Raw genomic sequence first — 24,213 nt, 5'->3', positions numbered from 1 at the left:
TTTTAGTATTCATTATTATGTGAGTTTACTTGGCAGTAAATATAAGTGAATCCCTCCCGGTTGATGTATGTGACAGCCCTCTGACGATTGGGACAAGTAATACTGACGTGTGTAGTCGAAGTGACCTATAATTCCATGGAAATTACCCCATGTATAATAAAATATATCGGTTGCCAGTAATTTTATTCAAGTTGACTTTTACTAGACTATCCCTTTGTCATTCTTAAGAAAGAAGTCTCTTGAAAAGCAAAATCTTATTTTAAGCTCTACCTCCCCGTACATGTCAAATGAATTGCTGCTATTTCGCAGCAGGCGACCCACAGAAAGGCCATCGAACTAAGCTTTCTTCCTGGAATTGTCTCAACATGATAATACAAATGACATGTTTCATGGTACATAACCTCTGATTGTGATTCACTCCTCTCATTTGAGGTTTGTTCTCGGCAGTGTTTATATATGGGCGGTTGAACATCGGTTTTAGACAGTGTTCAAGTGATAAATAACGTCTCTGCAATGCGGCAGCCAGAGCTAGACATCGTCTAAACGCTATTTCTGCAATTGGCCCATTGCGTTTTTAAAAGAATGTCTAGGAAACAAAATAATTCCCAAATTTTTAAAACCTTCCCAAAGAAAAAAATATATCAGCTCAATTTTACCTTTTGATTCAAAACAAGGTCAACCACTTGTAGTTAAGGAAAGAGATTGGGCCGATTGCAGAAACGATGACTAGTTTTAAGCCTTAGACATCGTCTACCTAAACAACGTCTAAATCATTCACGATCTTCCATTGCATAAACAATGTTCAGTCGATGTTTAACTAGACATCCCTTAAAGTTTCAATTTTGGTTTGAAAATGGAGACAGAAGTATCTTTCATGCAACTCTTTGCTTGTCGCAACCAATGAAATTCGTCGGTGCGCGCGCCGAACGCCAGTCAGCTGTTTGTCTTCCTACACATTACTCAAATATGGCTGAGCATGACTTGCCCACAGATAAGAGTATCGCTTTGGGTGCAAATTAAATCTCATAATATTATCGACACTAAAGCGACACGCCACCGTACGGGGAAGTGTAGCTTACGCTTTCATTGTTACAGTGAGTGTAATTTACTCATAAATACAGTAGAACAGAGTAATGTAGTGTGTAACCGAGTGTGTTGTATGGGCCATATAGCTTGCATTCTGGAGATCGTAGATTCGAAACGCATCATCGGCAGCCGTGAAGATTGTTTTCCATTGTTTCCCTATTTTTACACCAGGCAAATACTAGGGCTGTTATTATGGCCACATCACTTCTTCCCCAGTCCTCTTTAAACGATTATCACCACCACTTGCCTTTTTCTGTCTGATAGTTGCCGAAAACCTATGCGATTATATATATGTATATAAATCCCATACAACCTACTTTTTAGTTTTCACTATTATGTGTGTTTACTTGGCAGCAAATATAAGTGAACCTCTCCCGGTTGATGTATGTGACAGCCCTCAGACGATCGGGACACGTAATTGTGATATGTATGTAGTTGAAGTGACCTATAATTCCATGGAAAGTACCCCATGTATATAATAAAATATATCGATTGCCAAGAATTTATTCAAGTTAACAGTTACCGGACTGTCACTTTGTCAGTCTCAAGAAACAAGTCTCTCGTAAAGCGAAACCTTATTTTATGATTATCTCCCCGTGCATGTCAAACGAATTGCTGCGATTTAGCAGCGGGCGTCCCACAGAGAGGCCGTCGGACTAACCTTTCTTCCCGGAATCGTCTCAACATCATAATACAAATTACGTATTTCACGGTACATAACCTCTGATTGTTAGGCCCTATTCACTCCTGTCATTTGAGGTTAAACAGTGCTCTCGGCAGTGTTTAAACATGACCGGTTGGACATCGGTTTTAGACAGTGTCTAAGTGATAAATAACGTCTCTGCAATGCGGCAGCCATACTTAGGCATTGTTCAACCGTAGACATAGTCTAAATGCCGTTTCTGCAATCGGCCCATTGAATTTCTTTACAGAAAGAAATCCTTTTTAAATGAAAAGTTATATTTGGCTCATCTATGGCTGGTCCCTCTGGAATGGAATTAATTCCAATGTCATATTGCAAATAAAATTAAATGTATCTTAAGTAAGAAACAAGCCACGTTGGACAAGAAATTAGATAATCTAAAAGGGCGAAATATGATACGGAAATTCTTAATAATAATAATAGAAAATCTGGAATAACGGTTAAGACAAGTTAAGTTCAGCCAATTTGGTGAAAAACCTCTCTGGAATCCATTTCACAGACCAAGAATTAGACATTCTTAATAGAGGACCTAAATTTAATTGGCCAAGTTTTACAACTATCGCCGAAGCAGAAACTAATATCCATAAACTTCCTGTGGACTCTCAAGACGATCTTAGGTACGAATCCCTCGGTTAGTCAGCTTAAAACCAATATTCCATTAGGCAAGGTAAGATGTAACAAGGATCTTAGGTATAAACTTAAAGACAATGACGTTATCGAGACCAAGGCAGATAAAGGTAATTGTCCGGTCATATTGGATAGAAAAGATTACATTGAAAAAACAGAAAAGCTTTTCTCTTACGAGTTGTTTTCCAGAATCAATAAAGACCCCACACCTAGGATAGAAAAAAGTTTAATATCTTTATTGAAAAATTCTATGGTCATACTCAATGAAGACAAAATTCAGAAGATGATGAGTATGAACCCCTACCTACGGCTAGTGCGCTGCCAAAAATCCATGAAGTAGGAGTACCTTTTAGACCTATTATTAACTGTAAGAACACTCCTACGTATAAAATATCCAAATTTATACGCAGATTTCTTTCTAACAACTATAGGTTTCGCAATAAGTCAATAATAAGAAATTTAGTAGATTTCTGTAAAAGTTTGGAAAATTTCAGACTTCTCCCACATCATTACTTATGTTTGTATGACATAACTAATATGTGTGCAAATATCCTGGTCAGTAAAACAATAGATATTATTAGAACAAATTTAACTAGTCAAGGTCACCTAGGGAAGTTAGAGATTGAACAATTCATGAAAATTCTAGTTTGGCACAAATAACAACTATTTTACATTCAAAATTCATTAGATGAAAGAATAAAATTTACACTTGAAAACAAGAAGGACAATGCTTTAAATTTCTTGGATGTGACCGTTAAGAGGGAACCTGGTAAGTTCTCTTATAAAGTATATCGAGAGGATAGCATTAAAAATGAGGGTGGCTTATTTCAGTATGGTTTATCGAGCCTTCAGTTTACCGTTATCTCATACGGAAAGAGGAAAAGAATTGCGGTATATACAGAAGATAGCCATTATGAATGGGCTCAGTGTTAATACCATTAATAAAATTATAAGTAAAGTAAAAAGAAAGAACAACATAAGACTAACACCAGTGAATCGCAAGAGTTCAGTGTATTACATAAAATCAGCTTCATGGTCCGTATCGCACTTCAATAGATTCACAATTAAGTATTTATTTATTTTCCACCTAGTCGATACAATGATTGCTTAAGGCAATTTTTAATGGTCAAAAGTGGTACATGTTTCGTATATTATCAACATCTTCAGCCACATAACACTGTTTAGATGAAAAATATATAAAATTGACAAAGTAATGCTTTAGAGGAAGTGTCCTTAAAAAAGCATTACTTTGTCAATTTTATATATTTTTCATCTAAACAGTGTTATGTGGCTGAAGATGTTGGTAATATACGAAACATGTACCACTTTTGACCATTAAAAATTGCCTTAAGCAATCATTGTATCGACTAGGTGGAAAATAAATAAATACTTAATTGTGAATCTAGAGTTCAGTGTATGCGACTTTTACATTTACAAACCCAGGGATTTTTCAAATCACAAAATTATTTAAGAAACACGACTGTCATATATTTTATAACCATAATAGTGTAAATTACAATAAAGAGAATTTCTTAGATTCGGGAATCTATAAACTTAAGTGCGATCAATATTTTGTCACGTACGTGGGGCAAACGGGTAGGAGTTTTCAAACTAGATATCTCGAACATATCAATGCCAACAGACACAAGAAGTATTCTGCTATGAGTGCCCATATGGGGGGTACTGGTCATCAATATACTGATATAAATAGAGACTTGACCATTTACAAAAAAGTGAGCAAATGGAACCTGATGAGCAATTACGAAAATATTTATATAGGTTTGGACCAGAGTATTAACGCAAACGACAATTTGAGTAACATACAAGAGAACAAAAAAACTTATATGAACAGATACCGTCGCTTTTATCATCACGAAAAGTTAATAATTTGAAGTCACCTCCTCTAAAACAAACATCCCACCCTCCCGCTCTACCTATAGGCCGAGCTATTTCCCCTTCCCCTACTAAATAGCACTGCTCCTCCCCCTACTGCTCCTAGCCAAGTTCCGCCGGGTGAGAGGAAACATAATTATAACTAGAGCCCTGCACGGATGCGGATATCTGTCTTGGCGGATACAAACTGTATGGCAGTGTGGATAATTTTGCTGATAATTTCTGAATGATGGCGTTTATTTATTTTCACTTAGGTATACTCTTATTTTTGCTTATGGTTAGGCATCCCGTGACATTGGTATGGGAGAATAGTGATATATACAGAGCCTTGAGACCGAAAAGCCGTAAAACTGAAGTAAGCCTAACTGGCTCCTGCCCGCAGTTATTGGAAGGAAGCAACAAATATCAATACGTCGGTAGTTGTCGCAAGAGAAAATCCCTGATAAACCTGTGACTGGCGGTCTCGTGCCAGGTGTCAGGCCTATTGTATTATGTTAACAGATCTATTTGTTCCAATACCTTGGGTGCAGTATACTGTAGTTAAATATTTACCATATCAGCGGATAATCATTTTGCGGATGCGGATAACCTTTCGCGGCTCTAATTATAACATGTGCAGGAGCGTGATGAAAAGCAAGTCAGAGCGAGGCTCAGTTGTGAAGCAGCTATAGTGAGTTTCACCAAATTTGATGGTAAGCTTTTACGTCACGCATTCATGACGGAAATTCATTTCTTAAATTTCTGAGGGTTTTAAACATTTTTATATCTATTTCTTTCCAGACCTTGAAAAAAAAAAAGGAATATTCGTAAGAATTAAGCCATCAATATGGTGGTCATGCAGCGCTGATCTTTGCCATACAACGGGCTATCTCAGAAACATCAGATTCCTTCTGCCAGATATAGGTTATTTTTTGAAAGAAATTTTCCATATGAGTTAAGAGCTTTTAAATATTCCGATGTGGATTTGGTCCCACTCTCCCTCAGTCAGCACTACCAACACTGCATGTAATATTTTCATTCAAAATTTAACATCGAAGAAAGATTTTTTTGCAAGAAGTGTTGAACTATTTTATTGTAAATAATGTGTCTATTTGTCTTTATTTATTCTTAACAGTTCATAAAGGACGTGGGTTGTTCCGCTTTTGAATTGCTAGACAGCAACAATGAGCTTTGTATTCTGTTACGAGACATCAAGTTTGACATGTCATGTTTCAAATTTTAACATTGAAGGATATAAAAACATTTTGCAAGGAGTGAGGACAATTTTTTGTAAATAATGTGTATATTTTATCTTTAGTGTATTCTCAAATAGTTCTTAAAGGACATGGGTTCTTCCATTTTTTCAATTACTAGACGGCAACAATGAGATTTGTAATCTACTACGAGACATTACGGCTGATGAAGTCTCAAATGAGATGAAACCTGTTCCAGTATATGTTTACTTAATATGTTGCTATATTAAATAGTTTTCACTTGTAAAGTGAGGTGTATTGATTGGGTGGACCATTGAACCTAACGTTGTTTCTTATTATGTGTGCATACAAGGGTGCAGTTAAAGATGTATCTACTATTTCTGAAGATCAGAGGAAAGTATTAAAAGTTGTGAAGAACATGACAGACCACTGGGACTTATGCACAGTGTATTAAAATGTGTGGAAAACATGAGACATTTGCTTTAGGGCCCGTATTATTGCAGGTCACACTCTTCGACCATGAATTACTTTGGAATGTGCACTCTTCGATCTGTGAGAGAATTATTTTGGTTGCCGTTTTAAATGTGGCAACACTTTAGCAATACACGGGCATTGGTTCGGACAAACTTGAATTGAAGGGCCGAGGTTTAATATTAAGGGTTATGAACTTTTGTGTATGTTTTAATATGGCCGATGATGACCCCGAGTAGGGTTGAAAACTAGTCCCATGTGATGTAAATATTGTAAATACAACTTAGTATTGAATAATTGAGTCGCCTAAAAGCAAAACGGATAAAGTCCACTTTTTACAAAAAATGAGATAATGGTAGAAATATATCGGTAAAAGATGTGTCTACTGAAGCATGAAATAATATACTAGCAAAATCCATAACATCCTTAAGTATTTCCCCTTTAAAAACTCAGGTTAGATGCAAAACGGATAAAGTCCACTGCGTTTTAAAAGCAAAATGAGTAAAGGGCACTTCAACCAACCAGAACCTGACTTCTATGGCATATGACAACAACATATAACATAGCTACGATTATGCTAAAGCTGCATGCTTTCTACTAGTGCTTTATTCCTAGTTTTATATCAGAGATTGCCTGATTTCCATTTTTGAAAATGGAACTATCACCTTCTGTAGTGTCTCCATCAAAGGTGAGAAAGGAAAGAGTCAATCTCAGTGCGACTAAGAGAGCTTTCGCACAAGAGAACACACTAATGTTGACGATAGGACGATGATAGCTATGCTCCGAAGGTGGCTTCTGTAAGCACCAAGAGACGAAGAGGAGGTACAGTTAATGTTTCCAGTAAGAGGTCATTCCTTCATTCCCCCTGATCGGGTATTCGGTCGCTCTGAAAAAAATTCAAGAAGAGAGAAGAATCGAAGATTCACAAACCTACATTAACATCATTGAAAGATTTTTAACCATTCGTCAACCAAGGATTGACATGAATATATTTAACTGGAAACAAGAGGCAACAGAGCACATGAAACCTATTCAACAATGGCACTTTAAATGCATGCCTTGCAAGTGCTACTTTTTCAGACGATTAAAAACGTCTCATCACATGGTCCTTGTGGATGGGGAGCCGTTTTACTATCATAGAACTGGAACCTACAGATCCCTGATGAAAAGTAAGAAGAATGTGTTAGCTATAAACCCTTCACCTGTTATAAAGAACACTACTTCAGTCAACAAGAATAAAGTGTCAGATGTGAAAAGGTTTCTTGAATTGCACTTTGGCTCTGACTGGAAGTTGAGCCCATCACTAAAATTCTACGTTGACTTCTTCGACTCTTGGGAGTGTCATCAGTCGTCAACAAAAATGCTCCTAATGAACTTTGCAGTGCAAAAGAGGAAGCTCCTGAACTGTGTGTTTACATATCTACCCAGGGCACTCTTAAACCATAGTGAATGAAACATGGATATTATGTCTTCTTGTATTTTGTGCTTTTAATAAATAATAGCAAAACGAGTAAAATCCATACTGCTAACATGCAAAATGAATAAAGTCCACTTCTTAGAAGCAAAATCAATAAAGTCCACTTTTAAAACAACAATAACAGTCTAAATAATAATACTACGAGTATTATTACTTGCTCTAATAATCAGTGAATTTTTTTGTGATTTTATGCTTAATTTTTGTAAGCAACTGCCTTAATGGAAGGTGGTAGTGGTTTTTTGCCATTTTCTCAAAATGTGCTGGAGTGGACTTTATCCGTTTTGCTTTTAGGCGACTCAGTTAGAAAACTATAGTGTGCATTATTTTTATGTTAGCGAGGTTTAATATTCGCACCAACTCTATGTATTTAAGATGCTAATGCCTGTCCAGTACCTGAAGGATTTTAATTTTGGTTTCATTAATGAGCAATTTCACGACTTTTTACTTATCCACAACTAGGATATCACCGTGCTGTTCAACTTCTCAAAATTATGTTCGTAATCTGTACATAGGCTATCGCACGGCAGAACAATATTCACTCTCCTTCAGTGTACAGCTCAACACAAGCATAAGCAGGTTCACTGGTTCAAAATGCTGATCTGCAAGCAAAACTGAAGGTGTAATTTACCGTGTGAAGTTCAGATTCCTGTTATTACACAACTTTCTCTGACCTGCCTCCACATTCCATTCACAAGGGATGTCAAAGAACTAAGTGCTAATAGCAACATTTTGTGATGCTTTTAATATTAAAAACATCTTTGGTCCGTATTGAAAGGAGATTAACATACAATATCCACCTTATATCAATACAAAATGTGTTGCTAATACAAAATCAAACATTTTTGTTAGGTACCGGTTTCGATGTCTTTGGACACCATCATCAGCTACAATAGGTCAAATGAACAAATACGTATGTATATATGGATATTATAATATAAAATATAGACCATTAATAATAAAAAGACACTAATTGTATGAAATATACAATGTGATGGTGCTTAAAAGTCATGCTTACAAAATTACAAGTTAGGGACTTGAAGGTCGAATAATAAAATAGAAGTGAAAATATTAACAAATGGTTTTAAAAGTCTTTGACACTATGTAATGCCTAAAAGTCTTGTGCGTGGCGTGAATAAACACTGGATGAATGTTGACATCTAAAAGCTGACGTAAAATATTGTTCCTCTGTTGATAATACGTAACTTAGTAGTGGCTTATAGTATCAGTTTTCATAAGGTGAACAATAAATTATGAAGTAATTAAGCAAGTGGATCGTGTTAACAACGTTGACAGAAGTATTGTTGTTCTCCATACAAACAGGCCGATCAAGGTCCCGCATTAGATCAAGAACTTTCTACTTCTGTCAATGTCGTTAACACGATCCACTTGCTTAAGTACTTCATAATTTATTGTTCACCTTATAAAAACTGATACTACAAGCCACTACTAAGTTACGTATTATCAACAGAGGAACAATATTTTACGTCAGCTTTTAGATGTCAACATTCATCCAGTGTTTATTCACGCCACGCACAAGACTTTTAGGCATTACATAGTGTCAAAGACTTTTTAAACCATTTGTTAATATTATTCACTTCTATTTTATTATTCGACCTTCAAGTCCCTAACTTGTAATTTTGTAAGCATGACTTTTAAGCACCATCACATTGTATATTTCATACAATTAGTGTCTTTTTATTATTAATGGTCTATACTTTGTATTATCTATACTAATATTATAATGAGGAAAAATTTGTTTGTAACGAATAGACTCAAAAACTACTGAACCGATTTTCAAAATTACTTCACCTACAGAAAGCTACATTGCTAGTGGGTAACATGGGCTGCATTTTATTTTCAAAACAATTCGAGGTGGGGGGCGTGTATAAAAATAATAGGCTAATATAGGAAAAATATCGAATTTGTCGTATAAGGACGAGACAAAGCTCAATTTAATCCTCTTGACGCAAACAACAAAACTCGGTAAGCCCTACGGGCCCGAAAGCCATGTTTTAAGGCCCTAAAACCAACTGTTACAGAGATATTGGCACCACACTACCCCTGCTCTAGGAATCGGATAAAGTAATGAACTTCCATAACTATGGCAACGTCAGCTCCAGGATTCTACAGCAGCGAAATTATCTACAATAAATCACGAAAACCGAACATGTTACAGACATGAAAATTGATATTTGGAATCCCCCTTAAAAATAAAAGAACACAAATATTCGTTTTCAGAAAATCCACTTAAGGGGGGGGGGGGGGGGTTGAAAGAAGTGAGAAAGGAGTTGAATTATTTATATGAGGATACATATATCTCAAAAAATGAAGATGTTACAGACATTAATATTGGTACTTCGAATCTCCTTTAAAAATGAACAGACTCTTTTTGGAAAAGCCACTTAAGGGGGTGAAGAGAACAAAAAAGCGGGTGAATTTTAAAAATGAGTTTCTTCTTCTATCGCTTTACCCACACCTGTGGGGTTGCAGGTGCGAACTGTGTCGCATATGTGCATTTGACCCTGTTTTACAGCTGGATGCCCTTCCTGATGGCAACCGTATGTGTAGGGATGTAATTTATACTTCTATACTAATATTATATGAAAATGAAAACCTACAACCTGTTTTCCAATCATTGACCGGGTCAGGGATGTAATGAATGAAACATATATAGGCTGTTATTACAATGGGGTCACCACTCCCAAGGTATTTATTAATGAGTGATAAATGTTATGAAATGATAATGGAGAGTGTTGCTGGAATGAAAGATGACAGGGAAAACCGGAATACCTGGAGAAAAACCTGTCCCGCCTCCGCTTTGTCCAGCACAAATCTCACATGGAGTCACCGGGATTTGAACCACGGTATCCAGCGGTGAGAGGCCGACGCGCTGCCGTCTGCGCCACGGAGGCTACTAATATTATAAAGAGGAAAAATATGTATATTTGTTTGTAACAGATAGACTCGACAACTACTGAACCGATTTTAAAAATTACTTCACCTATAGAAAGCTACATTGCCACTGAGTAACATGGGCTGTATTTTATTTTCAAAAGAATTCGATGGGGGGGGGGGGGGTGAGATATAAAAATATTAAAATAATAGGCTAATATAGGCGAAATCGAATTTGTCGTACAAGGACGAGACAAAGCTCCTTTTAAGCCCCTTGATGCAAAGAACAAAACTTCAGACCAGAAAACCATGTTTTAAGGCCATAAAACCAACCGCTATGGAGAAATTGGAACCACACTACCCCTGCTCTGCGGTAGGAATCGGATAAAGAAACGAACGGCCGTTTGCAACGTCAGCTCCAGGATTCTACAGCAGCGAGATTTTGCATGTACGTTTGGGCATAGCTGCCAACCAAAATTGATACACATATGACTTACTATCTGGAAAAAATAAACTGTTGTGTAAGACGCTCATAGCACTCCTTTGGGCGGGGACGGAAAGGGAATGATGTATAAAAACAATAGCCCCGGAGATCTCCGTAGTACAGCGACGAGCGGTTGCCGATGAGCCTCCGTTTTTACGTACTGGCTGAGGTTTCAGCATTTTGTGGAGTCTGTTACCTATAGTTTAAACTATTTTCTATCAAATAATGGAGTAGTAGGATCACTGATGTTATTAGTGCCGATATTTTGGTCCACTTTTACGATCATTCTAACCTTAAAAACAACCTACCTATATACTTTACATAATTGTCAAGATTTGCCAGGACTTGAAAAAATTTATCAACATTTATATTCAGATTCATTATATGATGTGCGACATGAGTGACAAGCCCCGAGAATTATAATTCTCGATAATTATAGTAGTTTCTTTTATGCATCGCGTATTTCCTTGATCAATTGTAATAGTTACGAAATGTCAGATCAAACAAATACATTCAATAACATTTATATTTGTGGTTCTATCTGGCGAAAGTATTCTACCACTAAACCGGCAGCTTTGTGAAGGGAGCAGGTATATCTAGGTGTGAATGAAGGAAAAACATGGTAGCAAAAGATCTTAGAAGTCGACACTAATTAGGAACTAATATTTCGAGGCCCCCATAAAGAAAAGAAGAAGAAGATACACTATGATTCCAAACATGACAAATAATTTCTACGTACTTAAGTAAATACACCAGTGATATAAATATCTAATGAAGTCAGTCACACCGATAGTATGAGTAACTAAAGCCAGTTTCTGATAACCCGTACGAAGAACAGGTACTTCTGCTAGTAATATATATCTTTGTTCATTTGACCTATTATGGCTGATGATGGTGTCCAAAGACATCAAAACCGGTACCTAATAAAAATTTGTGATTTTGTATTAGCAACACATTTTATATTGATATAAGGTGGATCAGTTGTACTCTCCTTTAATTTGTGATGTGTTAAGCGAAGTGTTTTTATATGTATTTAACTACGATAATAATTCTGGCTTTGAATTTACAATGTGTTAAGCGAGAAAATGGTTTAATGACGTTTAACTGTATGTACTCTGATCAGCCAGAACATTATGACCACCTACCTAATAGCTGGTATGTCCACCTTTGGCACAGATAATAGCGGCGACGCGTCTTGGCATGGAAGGAATGAGGCTTTGTTACGTCACTGGAGGCAGTTGACACCACATCTGCACACACAAGTCACCTAACTCCCATAAATTCCGGGGAGGGGGGCAATGAGCTCTGGTGCCGCGTTCAATCACATCCGAAATGTGTTCGATGGGGTTAAGATCTGGCGAGTTGGGGGACCAGCACATCAATTGCAAGTCGTCACTGTGTTCCTTGAACCTCTCCATCACACTCCTGGCATTGTGACATGGCGCATTATCTTGTTGAAAAGTGCCACTGCCATTGGGAAATATGGTCCTCGTGGAGGGGTGTACATGGTCTACAACCGGTATACTATAGTTCTTGGCCGTCATGGTGCCTTGCACAAGCTCCACTGGACCCATGGATGTCAACATGAATGTTCCCCAGAGCATAATTGAGCTGCCGCCAGCTTGTCTCCGTCCCGCAGTACAGGTGTCGAGGAGCTGTTCCCCTGTGAAACATGCTAGTGTAGCATGGTTTCTAATTTGATTTTACCAATGTCTCCAAGTATAGGTATCTGACTGTTCCAATAGTTTATGTATTTCAACCTTCTGTCGACAGAGGGCAGCTCCCTGTGTCACGAGCGAGAAGGATCTTTTCTCGGTGAGACCTTTTCAATATCTTCTCCTTGAAATAAACGTTGTGTTGATTATGCTGGCCAGTTAAGACATGGAGCCCACACACACACAGAAGCGGCGTTTTTACTTTTCATATGGATGTTTTATAAGTTCAAAGCTGTGCTAAACTACTGAATCATTTGCATGCTTTGATGATTGATATAGACGGTAATGTAATGCTTTGAATTTGTATCATTTGATGTATTATCGTTCTTTTCCTTCTTTTCTTTTTTATTATGGCCGACCGAAGTCCATCTTGGTACTCAGGGCGAGAATGGCATGTGCGTGAGTTGAGAAAGTGATTGTGGTGCATCATAAATCTGGTCTCTGTTTATTTTAATGAGTTTCTCGATGGAACTTTTTGCCATCATTTGGAGGTATGGACTGTGTGTCGGCCGGAAGGTCTATTCTAGCCGTCCGCAGTGTGTAGATGGTGGATCTACGCATGACCATGGGGTCACAAACGTCCTGCTGTCATTTGCTCTCGATGAGCTGTATATCTAATATTGACGTGAGACCTTATTGGTGAAATGTTGTATTGCACTATGTGTTGCCTAATATTATTTACTCGCACCAATCTGCTGGAATGATTTGCCTTTGAGAGCAATAAGATTGCGTGTTTGAATGAATGTGTAAATGAATGAGCTGGGTACTAAGATGACATATCGGTCTGTTGAATTAATGCTTATTTGTTCCTTATCGCGCCTCATTTTCTCTTGGGTGCAAAGTCTTCAATCTGTTTGGTGTGCGCCCTGGTCGTTTACGACCTGTAGCGTGCCGTGTTGGTTTGTTTCTTTCGTGGTTGTGCGCAGGTCCATGTTACTCTTATTGTTTTGCTTTGCGTTCATTGCTCCATGGAGCATTCATTCTCTTTGCCCCTCATGGACAGTTTCCGTGGTCCAGCATTTCTCTGGTTTAATGACACTCCTAGAGCCAGACTTAAAAATCAGATTTATTACCCTAAACCTAATTGTGAAATATATCAACGTATTTTAAAAATTACAGATACAACGTGACTGCGACAAATCCAATTTACATGGCATTTAGAAAGAATGAACTCCACCAGACTTTTGTGTAAAATTTAAAACGTTTCTGCAAAACCAGGTCCCTACACCAAAGTGGTGTAAACTACCTTACTGAACTAGGATCACTAGATTGGAATGAAGTCAGAATTACACTTCAAACACAGAGATTAGACGAAGAAGAACAAAAACCTACAAGAGGTAAATGATTGAAGGAATGGCAATTTTCTCAGTTTTTAAGAATTACTTGGCAAGAAGGAAGGCTGATTCCACAAGGTCCTAGGTGTCCCATTTGTGAAGAAGAAATAATACTTTTCTAAAATGTTATTGCAAGTTGCAATTTGGCTCGTCTACTGTGCTGTACAAACAACATTCGGATTGCGACTTGTGCGTCTTGAGCATTATGAAAGGTGTCCTTTGAAGGGTCGGTCAATCGTACTGGCCCAATGAGGAAAGCAAACACAAACTACCTCACTCCACATCTTGCCTAGTATGCTTCAGTTTAGCACCACATTACTTCTAGTGGTGCTATTTGAGAATTCAACCAGCCTCTGGACTGATGACCTAACAGACTGTACAACACTACTTTGTGTTTTTTGCTAAGTAAAAATATGTTAGACAGCCAGGGTTCTCCAAAGTTGAGTTATATTTTGAGGGTTCTCCAAAATAAAAAGTGGCCTATCATCAGACAATGGAAGTCCCATTTTGATGTTTCAGTTCTGACTCTCATCTGAGTGAATTCAATCACATTCCTTCCAGTATGAACAAGAATATGCTTTAGCTAACAGCAAAAGATCACTCACTTGGTTTTGTTTAAATAGAAGAAGAAAATAACAGTCTAATTTGGTTGTTGGTCACTAATAACACCATAGCCTGGATATCACTACGTTCCATTTAATTAAAACATAGTGCGTTTTATACCTTGACGTGTGGGTATATTGGTCCTTGGTGTGTTTCGTATAGAAAATATACAACTTACAAAATGGTTTTCTAGCAGACAGAACTGTATTGTGGCAGTGATTCTGTTTTTACTATATGTAAACTACTGTATGCACAAATACCTGGATTAGTGCCGGAAATGGAGATGGAACTCTTTTGAGTTCAATTCCTAACTAACATTGTGTATTTTCCTTCTTTTCCACTGTAATTTCCATCATCAAGCAACAAAATCTTGGAATGACCAGAGCACCTAATTAATTATTTATATATTCATGATGGTCGTAAAACATGTCCAACTTCCCAGATTCCATGTGAGTTCTGTACTGATTGATACATAAAATTCCTGTAACATTTAGTGTTCATTTCTATAGAGCATCCAGCGTTAAGAAAAGACTACAGGCCTTATGGGCTTTTACTTCTATTGGTGTTACCCATTTTAGTTCTACATGTATATAAAAATTATAATGAATTCCTATCAAAATGTATAATTTTTCTTATGAAACAAGCATTGGTTGTGCCATACAGTACTAAAGAAGACGTAAAATCATTTTGATATCTTTGAGTTTATCCTTTTAAATATCGTATATGCGGTTCAGTACACGGAACAGCCGGCCATACTTGTCGCATTGCGCGCCACATTTCAGCGTGTAGTGCGGAAGTGTGTACAGCAGTCAACACGTGTAATAACTCAGCTTAACCACTGCGAATCATCATTGGTGAGGTCAGTGCGGCATGTTTCCCTTTTTGTGTGTGTCACTCATTACAGTGATTGCTTATGTAAGGGAGATATTCGGCAGAGTGAAGTGATCGTCTTCCTGGGGCGCATAGTGTTTTGTTATAAATACAGTATATTGTGTTTCATTTTTCGTGTATTGCATTGCTTTTTGTTGTGTGTATCGTGTATTGTCTTTTTCTGTTTAGTATTTTATATAATCAATCAGCGAGTAATACGTTTAAATTATAGCTGAACATGTGAAAAGGAGAAGTAGTGAAGTTGTCAGGAGAAAGGAACGGCAAATGGTGCTTAATTCATTTTCATATTTGAAAACAAGGCATCCAAGGCGAAGTGTAAACTGGGTAGTAGATAAAGCCGCAAAGTTTTTAGGAATTTCGAGGTCTTCTGTCTTCAAAATAAGGAAGGAAGCCAGCGAAGGGCCATTCCAGAGTCCCAGCAAGAAGCGGGAAAGGAACGCAGTAATTCCAGACTCATTAAATACGATGATTTTGTCAGAAGTGGAACACGGCGCACTGTTCATGAATTCTATTTTAGAGATGAACCGCCAACTCTGAACACAATCCTCACTTCCGTAAACAGCAACCCCGAACTACCTGATTTTAAGAAATCATACGAATAGGTCATTCAGCATTCTATATTTTATGTTGGGGAAGAATATTTAAGTTATCGTATTTTGTGATAAACATGAAGCCCTTGCATCTGTTGTCACTTACGAGTAAATTTATCTGAAATGAGCTGAAGGATACATCACCGAGATAGAGATATCTCGCCGTCAGCTTCCTGCGTTGTAACCACACAGTATTTGCCTTAATAATGAAATATTTCTGGCGGCTAATAGAATCAGCACTGCGCTCCCTTAAAGCAACAACGATCATGAAACGTTCTCAGATATAAGAAACAAGACTATCATTTCGGTTTCTGGGCTTGCTTATTATTATTATTATTATTATTATTTAGTTTGCATCCCTGCATGTTCAAACTCTTACTCTATTTCGAATGATACAGTCAGTGGCTATTATCCTTAGAAACGTTATGGCAAAACGAAATGTCATGACTGTAATTTCATTAATTCATTAATGACTGGAGATAATCTGGCATTTACAACAGCTGTACCAAGCGATGTATAATTTTATGTCATCACTGTATTTCACAAGCAGTGTCCGGGCCGCGGTGAGTGAGTATGGCAACAGTGGAAGGCAGCAGGCCCATAAGGCCTGTAGTCTTTTCTTAACTCTGGATGCTCTATAGTAATGTAATGTGACATGCAAGAAAATTAATACAATTCCACTTTGGTTCCTTTTTATCACACCATTTTTAGTTCTCTTTTTAGTTATGTGAATTTTCCACTTTTTTTCTTTGTAGAAGTCGCCATTTGAGAGCAGATGAGGGATCTCGAGGGAGCTACAGGTCTCGTTCTAGCAGCAAAGTTAAGAGTGGAAAATCGTCTAGAGATAGATCCAGATCCAGTTCAAGAGGAAGAGCGAGAGCTAGATCACGGTCAAGATCACGGGGTAGGAGATCAAGATCCAAGGACAGGAGTAGAAGACGATCTAGGTCAGATTCTCGTTCGAAAGGAAGGTACAAGCACAGCTCGTGTTCAAGATCTTCATCGAGGGACAGATCGAGATCACGCTGTAGATCGCCGTCTCACAGTTCTGCTGACTCGCGTACTCATTCGCAGTCTGGGTCCGTCGTCAAGGAGGCTAGCACCGAAGAGCAATTGAGAGCAAAGTTACAGAAGGCAATAAAAGCTGCTCAATCAGCAGACGACCAACTGCGACAACAGGGATTACTTTCAGGGACTTCATCTTCACGTAAAGATGATGTAGTTAAAGGTGAGATTTTGTTTCATTCCTTAACTGGACTTTAACATTGTCATTCTGCTTAGCGTGCCAGATAATGCTGCTATTTCTCCTGTGAAAGTGATCTTGTAATTTAATCCACATCATCTCTAGTTTTGAGTTAAGTTTCATTAATCCTCATTCTAGGTATTCCCTTTCAGCATTTATTAGTCATCAATGAACCTTGGGATATTTGGGTATTTTCAGTACAAATTAAAGTAAATACCACTTACTTGTGTATCTACCTCCATCGCATATTTTCCCAGCTCCATTTTTTTTTCTCCAGGAATGAAAACCAAATTTTATATTATTTTGTTAGTCATTTCCCCATCCTCCTGTTCAGCTCAATTACCCTAACACACTTGCCAATGTTTCGAAATGAAAAATAGGATGATTTTGTAAATGATGGGTATATTTTAGCATGATGCAGACGGAAGAGGGAAAGAGAAAATGCATGTAATGGGCATGAATTAAGATTAAATTCACAAAAAATTAAACACTTCTGTATAACTTCAATTTTCAAAATTTTTCATGGATAGCAAGAAATTTTCAGTCATCTTGAACTCTTTGTTGAAACATGACACGACAACGGGATATACTGGTAGTTTACAGTTCTACCTGTATCATTGCTACCATCAGTGGATATTCCAAAAGGTTCATTCATTAAAATTTGAATCATTTTTAGAATCTGCACCACTGGCCATTTCATTAACAATGGTGGATGTTTTTGTTCTTGTACATGAAACTCACAAGTGCACGCAGTTGTTGGGTTATATCTTTGTTGGTGCGCAGACTGGTTGAGTGTGTTTGTCCAGCTGTTGAAGTGGAGGCAAGCAAAGAATAGCAGAGAAGTGCAGTTCATTTCTGGTGGCTGAGAGTGTTGAAGTACACGAAACTCGACGCATGTCCGCTGTGTATGGCGAACACTGCATGTCCACAACAAGTCTTCATGGGTGACATAGGAGATTCTGAGAAGGACGCACATCACAGCAAGACATTGTGTGCCCAGGATAGGCCCATTGAGCTATTATTCCTGATGTGATAGGGCGGATTGATGTCCTTATCCGAGAAAACCAACGAATCACAGAGGAAGACATTCGTGTTCAGGTCGGCATTAGCCATGGCTCCATGCGTGCCAATATCAAAGATCACTCGCATTTCCGCAAAATTTGCGGTCAGTAGGTTTTGCATCAACTGAGGAAGGGACATATCTGAGTCATCTCAGTGGTACCACGAGGAAGAGTATGCGTTTCTGTCTCTTATCGTCACAGGGGACGAAACATGGTGCTACCATTAAGAGCCCAAGAGCAAACGGCAAAGCCAACAATGGAAACATTGCAATTCTCCCCCCGACGAAGAAATCCAAAGCTGTTCACATAAGTTCCGGTAAAGTCATGATGAACTTCTTTGACTCCGCGGGCCCTGTGCTTGTCGACTACCTCAAGCGTGGAACAACAATCAACGCGCAACATTATGAAGGCACTTCATAAACTGCGACGCGCCATAAAGTCATAACACCCTGGAATGCTGTCGGACGGAGTTATCCTGTTGCATAATAACCTTCACCCTCATACTTCCAATCTGGCAAAGGCTACGCTTCAGCGATTTGGTTGAGAAATACTTCAACATCCTCAGTACAGAGCAAATCTTTCACCTTGTGATTTTCACATTTTTGGCGACCTGAAAAAAAGACATTTGTGGAAGTCGGTTTTATTCGGATGAGTGGGTGCGGTTGTGGATCCGTCATAGACCTACCTCTTTCTAAAAACTGGAATTGATAGTCTCGTCTCCCAGTGGGATAAATGTATTAATGCTTTTGGTTAAAAAACCATTCTATTGTCATGTTGTAGCAGGTGTTCGGTTTTCATTTGACTGCCCCCTGGTATATATACACTCTGAAGTTGTACTTAACAATGGTATATGGTAACTATGACCATAGCAGAGTACGTACATGTTGTTGAAAAGCTGTCTGTGTTGCTCTTGGCTAAGTAGAATCCTACAGCAAAAATGTGTTGTACATTAATGGGCTGTAGCAAAACTGCCATTGAGTTTGGAAAACTTGAAACAGTCATTTTGGTAACCTTGTTATCTCTCAAATATTTAAAAAACAGAACTCTAGTTTGCGCAGCTGTGAGCTTGCATCCGCAAGATAGTGGGTTCGAATCCCACTGTTGGCAGCCCTGAAGATGGTTTTCCGTTGTTTCCCATTTTCACACCAAGCAAATGCTGGGGCTGTACACTAATTAAGGCCATGGCCGCTTCCTTCCAACTCCTTGCCCTTTCATATCCCATAAGACCTATCTTTTTCGGTGCAACGTAAAGCCACTAGCAAAACGAGAAAAGGAACTTTAATTTTTTTTTAAATATAAAATAATACTACAGTAAAACCTGCCTTAACGGACACCTCTCACCTGCAGACACCCCTCATTGGCGGACGATTTTCTAGGTCGATAATTATATACCATGTTGTGTATGAGTAATTTACGGATGCCCTTTATTACTGATGCAAACACACCATTGCCACGAGAAACTCCAATTAAACCTCTCCTACCGGACACTTTCTTTTTCAAAAAATACTGTATTTGTGTCCTGCACAGTATGTATTCAGGGGCTGCCTGGCCGAGGCATTAAAGGCATGCTCGGTTCGCCCGGAAGGATGTGAGTTTGAATCCCCGTTAGGAAGTCGTAAAATTTAAGAAACGAGATTTCTACTTCTGGAGATGCATATGGCCCTGAAGTTCACTCAGCCTACACCAAAAATGAGTACCAAGTTAATTCCTGGGGGCAAAGGCGGCTGGGAGTAGAGCTAACCACTCTACCCCATCACGTGCCGCGGTTAACAATGGTGGAAGCCTTCACCCTCCACTCCTCCAAAGGCCTTCCTGGCCTGTACGGAGGTGACTTTGCTTTTCTTTGTTTTACTTTGCTTTTACAGTATGTATTCGCTTACTTTTTGCACATTCAAATCTAAGAATTTCATTTTTTGTCCATATTGAACTGAGAACGTAAGATAGGTAACTTAGAGTCCACCTTTTCAATACAAATAAATGTTATAATGTTTATTTACAACATATTTTTACTTGGAACTAGTTTCAATGCTATTTAGCGTCATCTTCAGCCTAAATGTGAGAAATAGGCACAGGCGTATACATGCAGACATGTACATTACACAAAATGTTGCATCATTATGATTAAATAAGAGTAAAAGAGACATAAAATAGTGAATTACGAAGTCAGAAATTGTCAGTCATCAAAATGGTCTATGAAGGGTGAATCAAAACTTACGAACATGAGTTAGGGTTCAACTTTTAAAAATGCATATAACTCTTCAAAACCCAAGTACGAGATGAACTTGGCAGTTAAAGTTTCATTTGACAAGAATACAAACTTCGATTTATGTAAAATGTTCCTCTGAGAGCTTTGAAGTTGAATGTGCTATTATCTGTGGTCAACTTCAGTCAACTTCAAAGCTCTCAGAGGAACATTTTACATAAATCAAAGTTTGTATTCTTGTCAAATGAATCTTTAACTGCCAAGTTCATCTCGAACCATGTGCAATTTTGAGAAGATTGTTTCTGTTGAGTCCTAACTCGTGTTTGTACTACACTCGCACCAGTGACATTTAATGAATAAAGGAACACAAATCTTTAAGTGCCAAGTTCATCTCGAGCTTACACAAAGTTCAAATGTGTCACCTGTATTTCACAAGATCGTGTTTATCCAGTCCTCACTCGTGTTTGTACAATTTTATTTCACCCTTCACAGCCTGTTTTGAATTGACACTTAGTGAAAAAGTGACTACAAATTTGAATCCTCAACTGCCATATCGAGTTGGTTATGGCGAGGTAGGCAGGCAGTGACTTGTGTTCTAGGCTTTCAAGATTTTATAGTGGATATAGTGATGTTTGGCTGAAAAGGATGCAATTATTTCAAACTGTAAGTACTCATGTTTAAACTGACGTAAAATCATTTCAATTATAGCTCAACTAAGTGCTGTAAATCAGTTTTTAAACTGTAGTGAGATTCAGTGCAATCTATAACAGTGTTTACAAAGTTGCTACCAACATAGAGTGTTGAAATTTCTGTGGCGTCAAGTGAACTATCGATTCTTACAAACTGCTACCAACTTCAGTGTCCACTGTTTCCAAGGAGTAAAAGTGTATTGTACTGAATCGATTGCAACGAATACAGCTAACATTACGAAAGTTTATCTGTACAGAGCACAACTTGTAAAATGGGTGTGTGCGGAAATTGTTCTAAAGCTGTGGCACGTCAGGATGTAAATGGAAAAATTCAGTGCAAGTTATGCAGTAATCTATTTCATAGTGCATGTGTAAATCTTACGGAAGAGTACGTGAAAAACTTGCGATCCAATGATGAGATGTGGTTATGCAGTAATTGTGAGAAAACTCCCTGTAGTAATGTAAGTGATCAGGAGGGCAGTAAAGTTGTAGAAAATATACCGACTGTAAGCGCGATATATCGACTTCTGCTTTCAGTTAGTAAAGAAGTTAAGGAATCGTGTAAGAATCTTGAGGTAGAGCTCGGTAAATCTCTGAACTCGGTTCATGAGAAACTGGAGTAAAACTTTATTTTACTCAAGAGTCATGGAGAAGAACTGAAATCATGTAAGGGAGTTATTGAGAGCCTTAAATCAGAGAACTGTGCATTAAAGAACAAGATCAGCAACTTACAGCAACAAATAGATGACCTAGACCAATATGGAAGGCAGAATACACTGGAAATACATGGAATTCCTGAAACGCCAATTGAAGATGTGATCTCCTTAGTGAGAAATGTAGGTCGGGCATTAGATGTTACTGTGACTGATAATATGATTGACACATGTCATAGGTTAAAAAAGCCAGTAAGTCAACCTCACGCAGGAGTTATCGTGAAATTTGATAGGGATATGTTTCTCCAGAGGAGTAAGATTAAATGTAACTTAAGCTGTGCTGACATTGGACTTACCTCTGGGGGGGCCTATCTATGTCAACCAAAATCTCACTTTAAACAGAAGGATTATTTTCAGTGAAGCGAGAAAGGTGAAAAGGGAGAGAGATTTTGCATATTTGTGTGGATAATGCAGGAAATATTAAACTTAGGAAGAAAGTAAGTGACACTTATGTATATACTCTTAGAACGATTGATGATGTTAAGAATTTGGCATGATATAGATGGCTGTAAGGGATAAATTGTTATTATTTTACTATCAGAATGTTAGAGGGTTGAACACCAAAATAAGCGACATATACACAAGTGTCCTTGCTAGTAATTATGACGTGATTATGGTTACAGAGTCATGGTTGACGAAGAACGTATATAATGGAGAAATATTTGATACAAGATATACAGTAGAACCTCGATAATTCAAAATCGGTTAATTCAAAATCCTGCCTAATTCGAAGAAGCTCTCGTTCCCGGAAACATGAGATACAGTTTTGCATGTTATTTCAATTGTTTAATTCGAAATACGGATAATTCGTAATTCGAAGTACAATGTCGGCCCCATTACCGAAATTCAGACTTTTAATTCGAAACTGCCTTTACATTTTAAAACAATAGTCGTTACAGAGAAATTTCAACTCGAAATTTATCCGCTGCGCGTCATAATAGAACGCGCGTTCCGGAACGTGGAGGGGTAGCTTTCCGCATTTACACTCACTTCGGTGGGTCTACAGTGCGCTTCATGATTGCTAAGTTGAATGAAATCGGAATTCTTTTGTATTCAACTTTTTAAGGAACGCCGTAATATCACGCAACAGGCAGTGTGCGGGAAAACAGAATCCGCGAACACTGGCGATACCAACAGTTGACGAAAAAACGTGGTTCATATAATAAATTCGTACGCACCGAACAATATTTTCATTGCCGGTGAAACTGCATTGCTTTATTTTAATGCGAGCCCAAACGGTCTTATGGTTTTAAGGGAGAAATTGCCAGCCGGGAAATCGTACAAGGGTGAGGGATGGGGGTCATAGTAGTGCACATGGATGCAAGATACTTTATCGCCTCGCCATAAGAGAATTCGATAAGCTACAATGTTTTAAGGGCGTCGGGCACTTTCCATGCCAGTACAAAGCATCTAAAAATGCAAACAGTACAGAAATCCAAAAAATAATGCATTTGCACAGGGGAACCGTCATAATTTATCCTCGTCTTTGAATTGTGCGATTTTTTTCTTTCGTTGCGTGAGGTTATGTTTGTCAGTGATTTATCCAAGTGCATTATTTGAACACTGTAAATGTACCTTGTTGGATACATTTCGGAAATCGTTTTTTCCATGGCATTTGAAAGGTTTAAACTGTGAATCGAAGTGATTGCATGTATTAATGGGTCTTAGAATACTTTGTGACGCTGCAAGGGTTGGTACTTCTGAATTGCGAATTGGCGGTTAATTCGAAATCACGTAATTCGAAGTTTGATTTTTGAGTCCCAACGACTTCGAATTAACGAGGTTTTACTGTAATGTTTTTCAGCGGGATCGTGTTCATAAAAAGGGTGGTGGTGTTTTGATAGCTGTTGCCAATACTTTTAAATCTGTTCTTGTAGAAATTGATGTAGAGAACATCGAATGTATCTGTGTTAAATTTATTTTAGGTGAAAAGGTATATCTCGTGGTAACTTGTTTACTTTCCACCAAACTCTGATTTAGAAACTTATAATAATTTTTTTGCTGTACTTGAAAACATCGAATTCATACAACATTATAATGTTATTATAACGGGTGATTTTAACTTACCTTTGATCAATGATAGTAACTGTAATTTACTTAACTGTGGACCAAAATGTCTTGCTCTGGCTAATTTTATTGCTTTACTCAATCTGAATTCATTTAATAATGTAAAAAATGCCAATGGTAAAACACTTGATTTAGTTCTGTCCAACTATGTAGGAAATATTAATGTACAGTAGAACCTCGATAATTCGAAATCGGTTAATTCAAAATCCCGCCTAATTCGAAGAAGCTCTCGTTCCCAGAAACATGAGATACAGTTTTGCATATTATTTCAATGTTTA

At 37.9% G+C, this 24,213-nt stretch overlaps 1 protein-coding gene across 3 annotated transcripts in view; it reads left to right on the top strand.

The window, feature by feature from the left end:
- LOC136877636 (serine/Arginine-related protein 53) overlaps positions 1 to 24,213 on the top strand; it is a 66,814-nt gene that overhangs the window by 22,747 nt on the left and 19,854 nt on the right. For all 3 annotated transcript variants that reach the window (XM_067151827.2, XM_067151829.2, XM_067151828.1), the window contains exon 4: positions 16,715 to 17,187. In XM_067151827.2, the coding sequence (XP_067007928.1) occupies positions 16,715 to 17,187 (473 nt within the window). The remainder of the gene's footprint in view (positions 1 to 16,714; positions 17,188 to 24,213) is intronic.

Source organism: Anabrus simplex, chromosome 7 (assembly GCF_040414725.1).
Source record: "Anabrus simplex isolate iqAnaSimp1 chromosome 7, ASM4041472v1, whole genome shotgun sequence".
NCBI classification, from domain to species: Eukaryota; Metazoa; Arthropoda; class Insecta; order Orthoptera; family Tettigoniidae; genus Anabrus; species Anabrus simplex.
The sequence above is the reverse complement of the archived record's forward strand: the minus strand, read 5'-3'. Positions and strand labels throughout refer to the sequence as shown.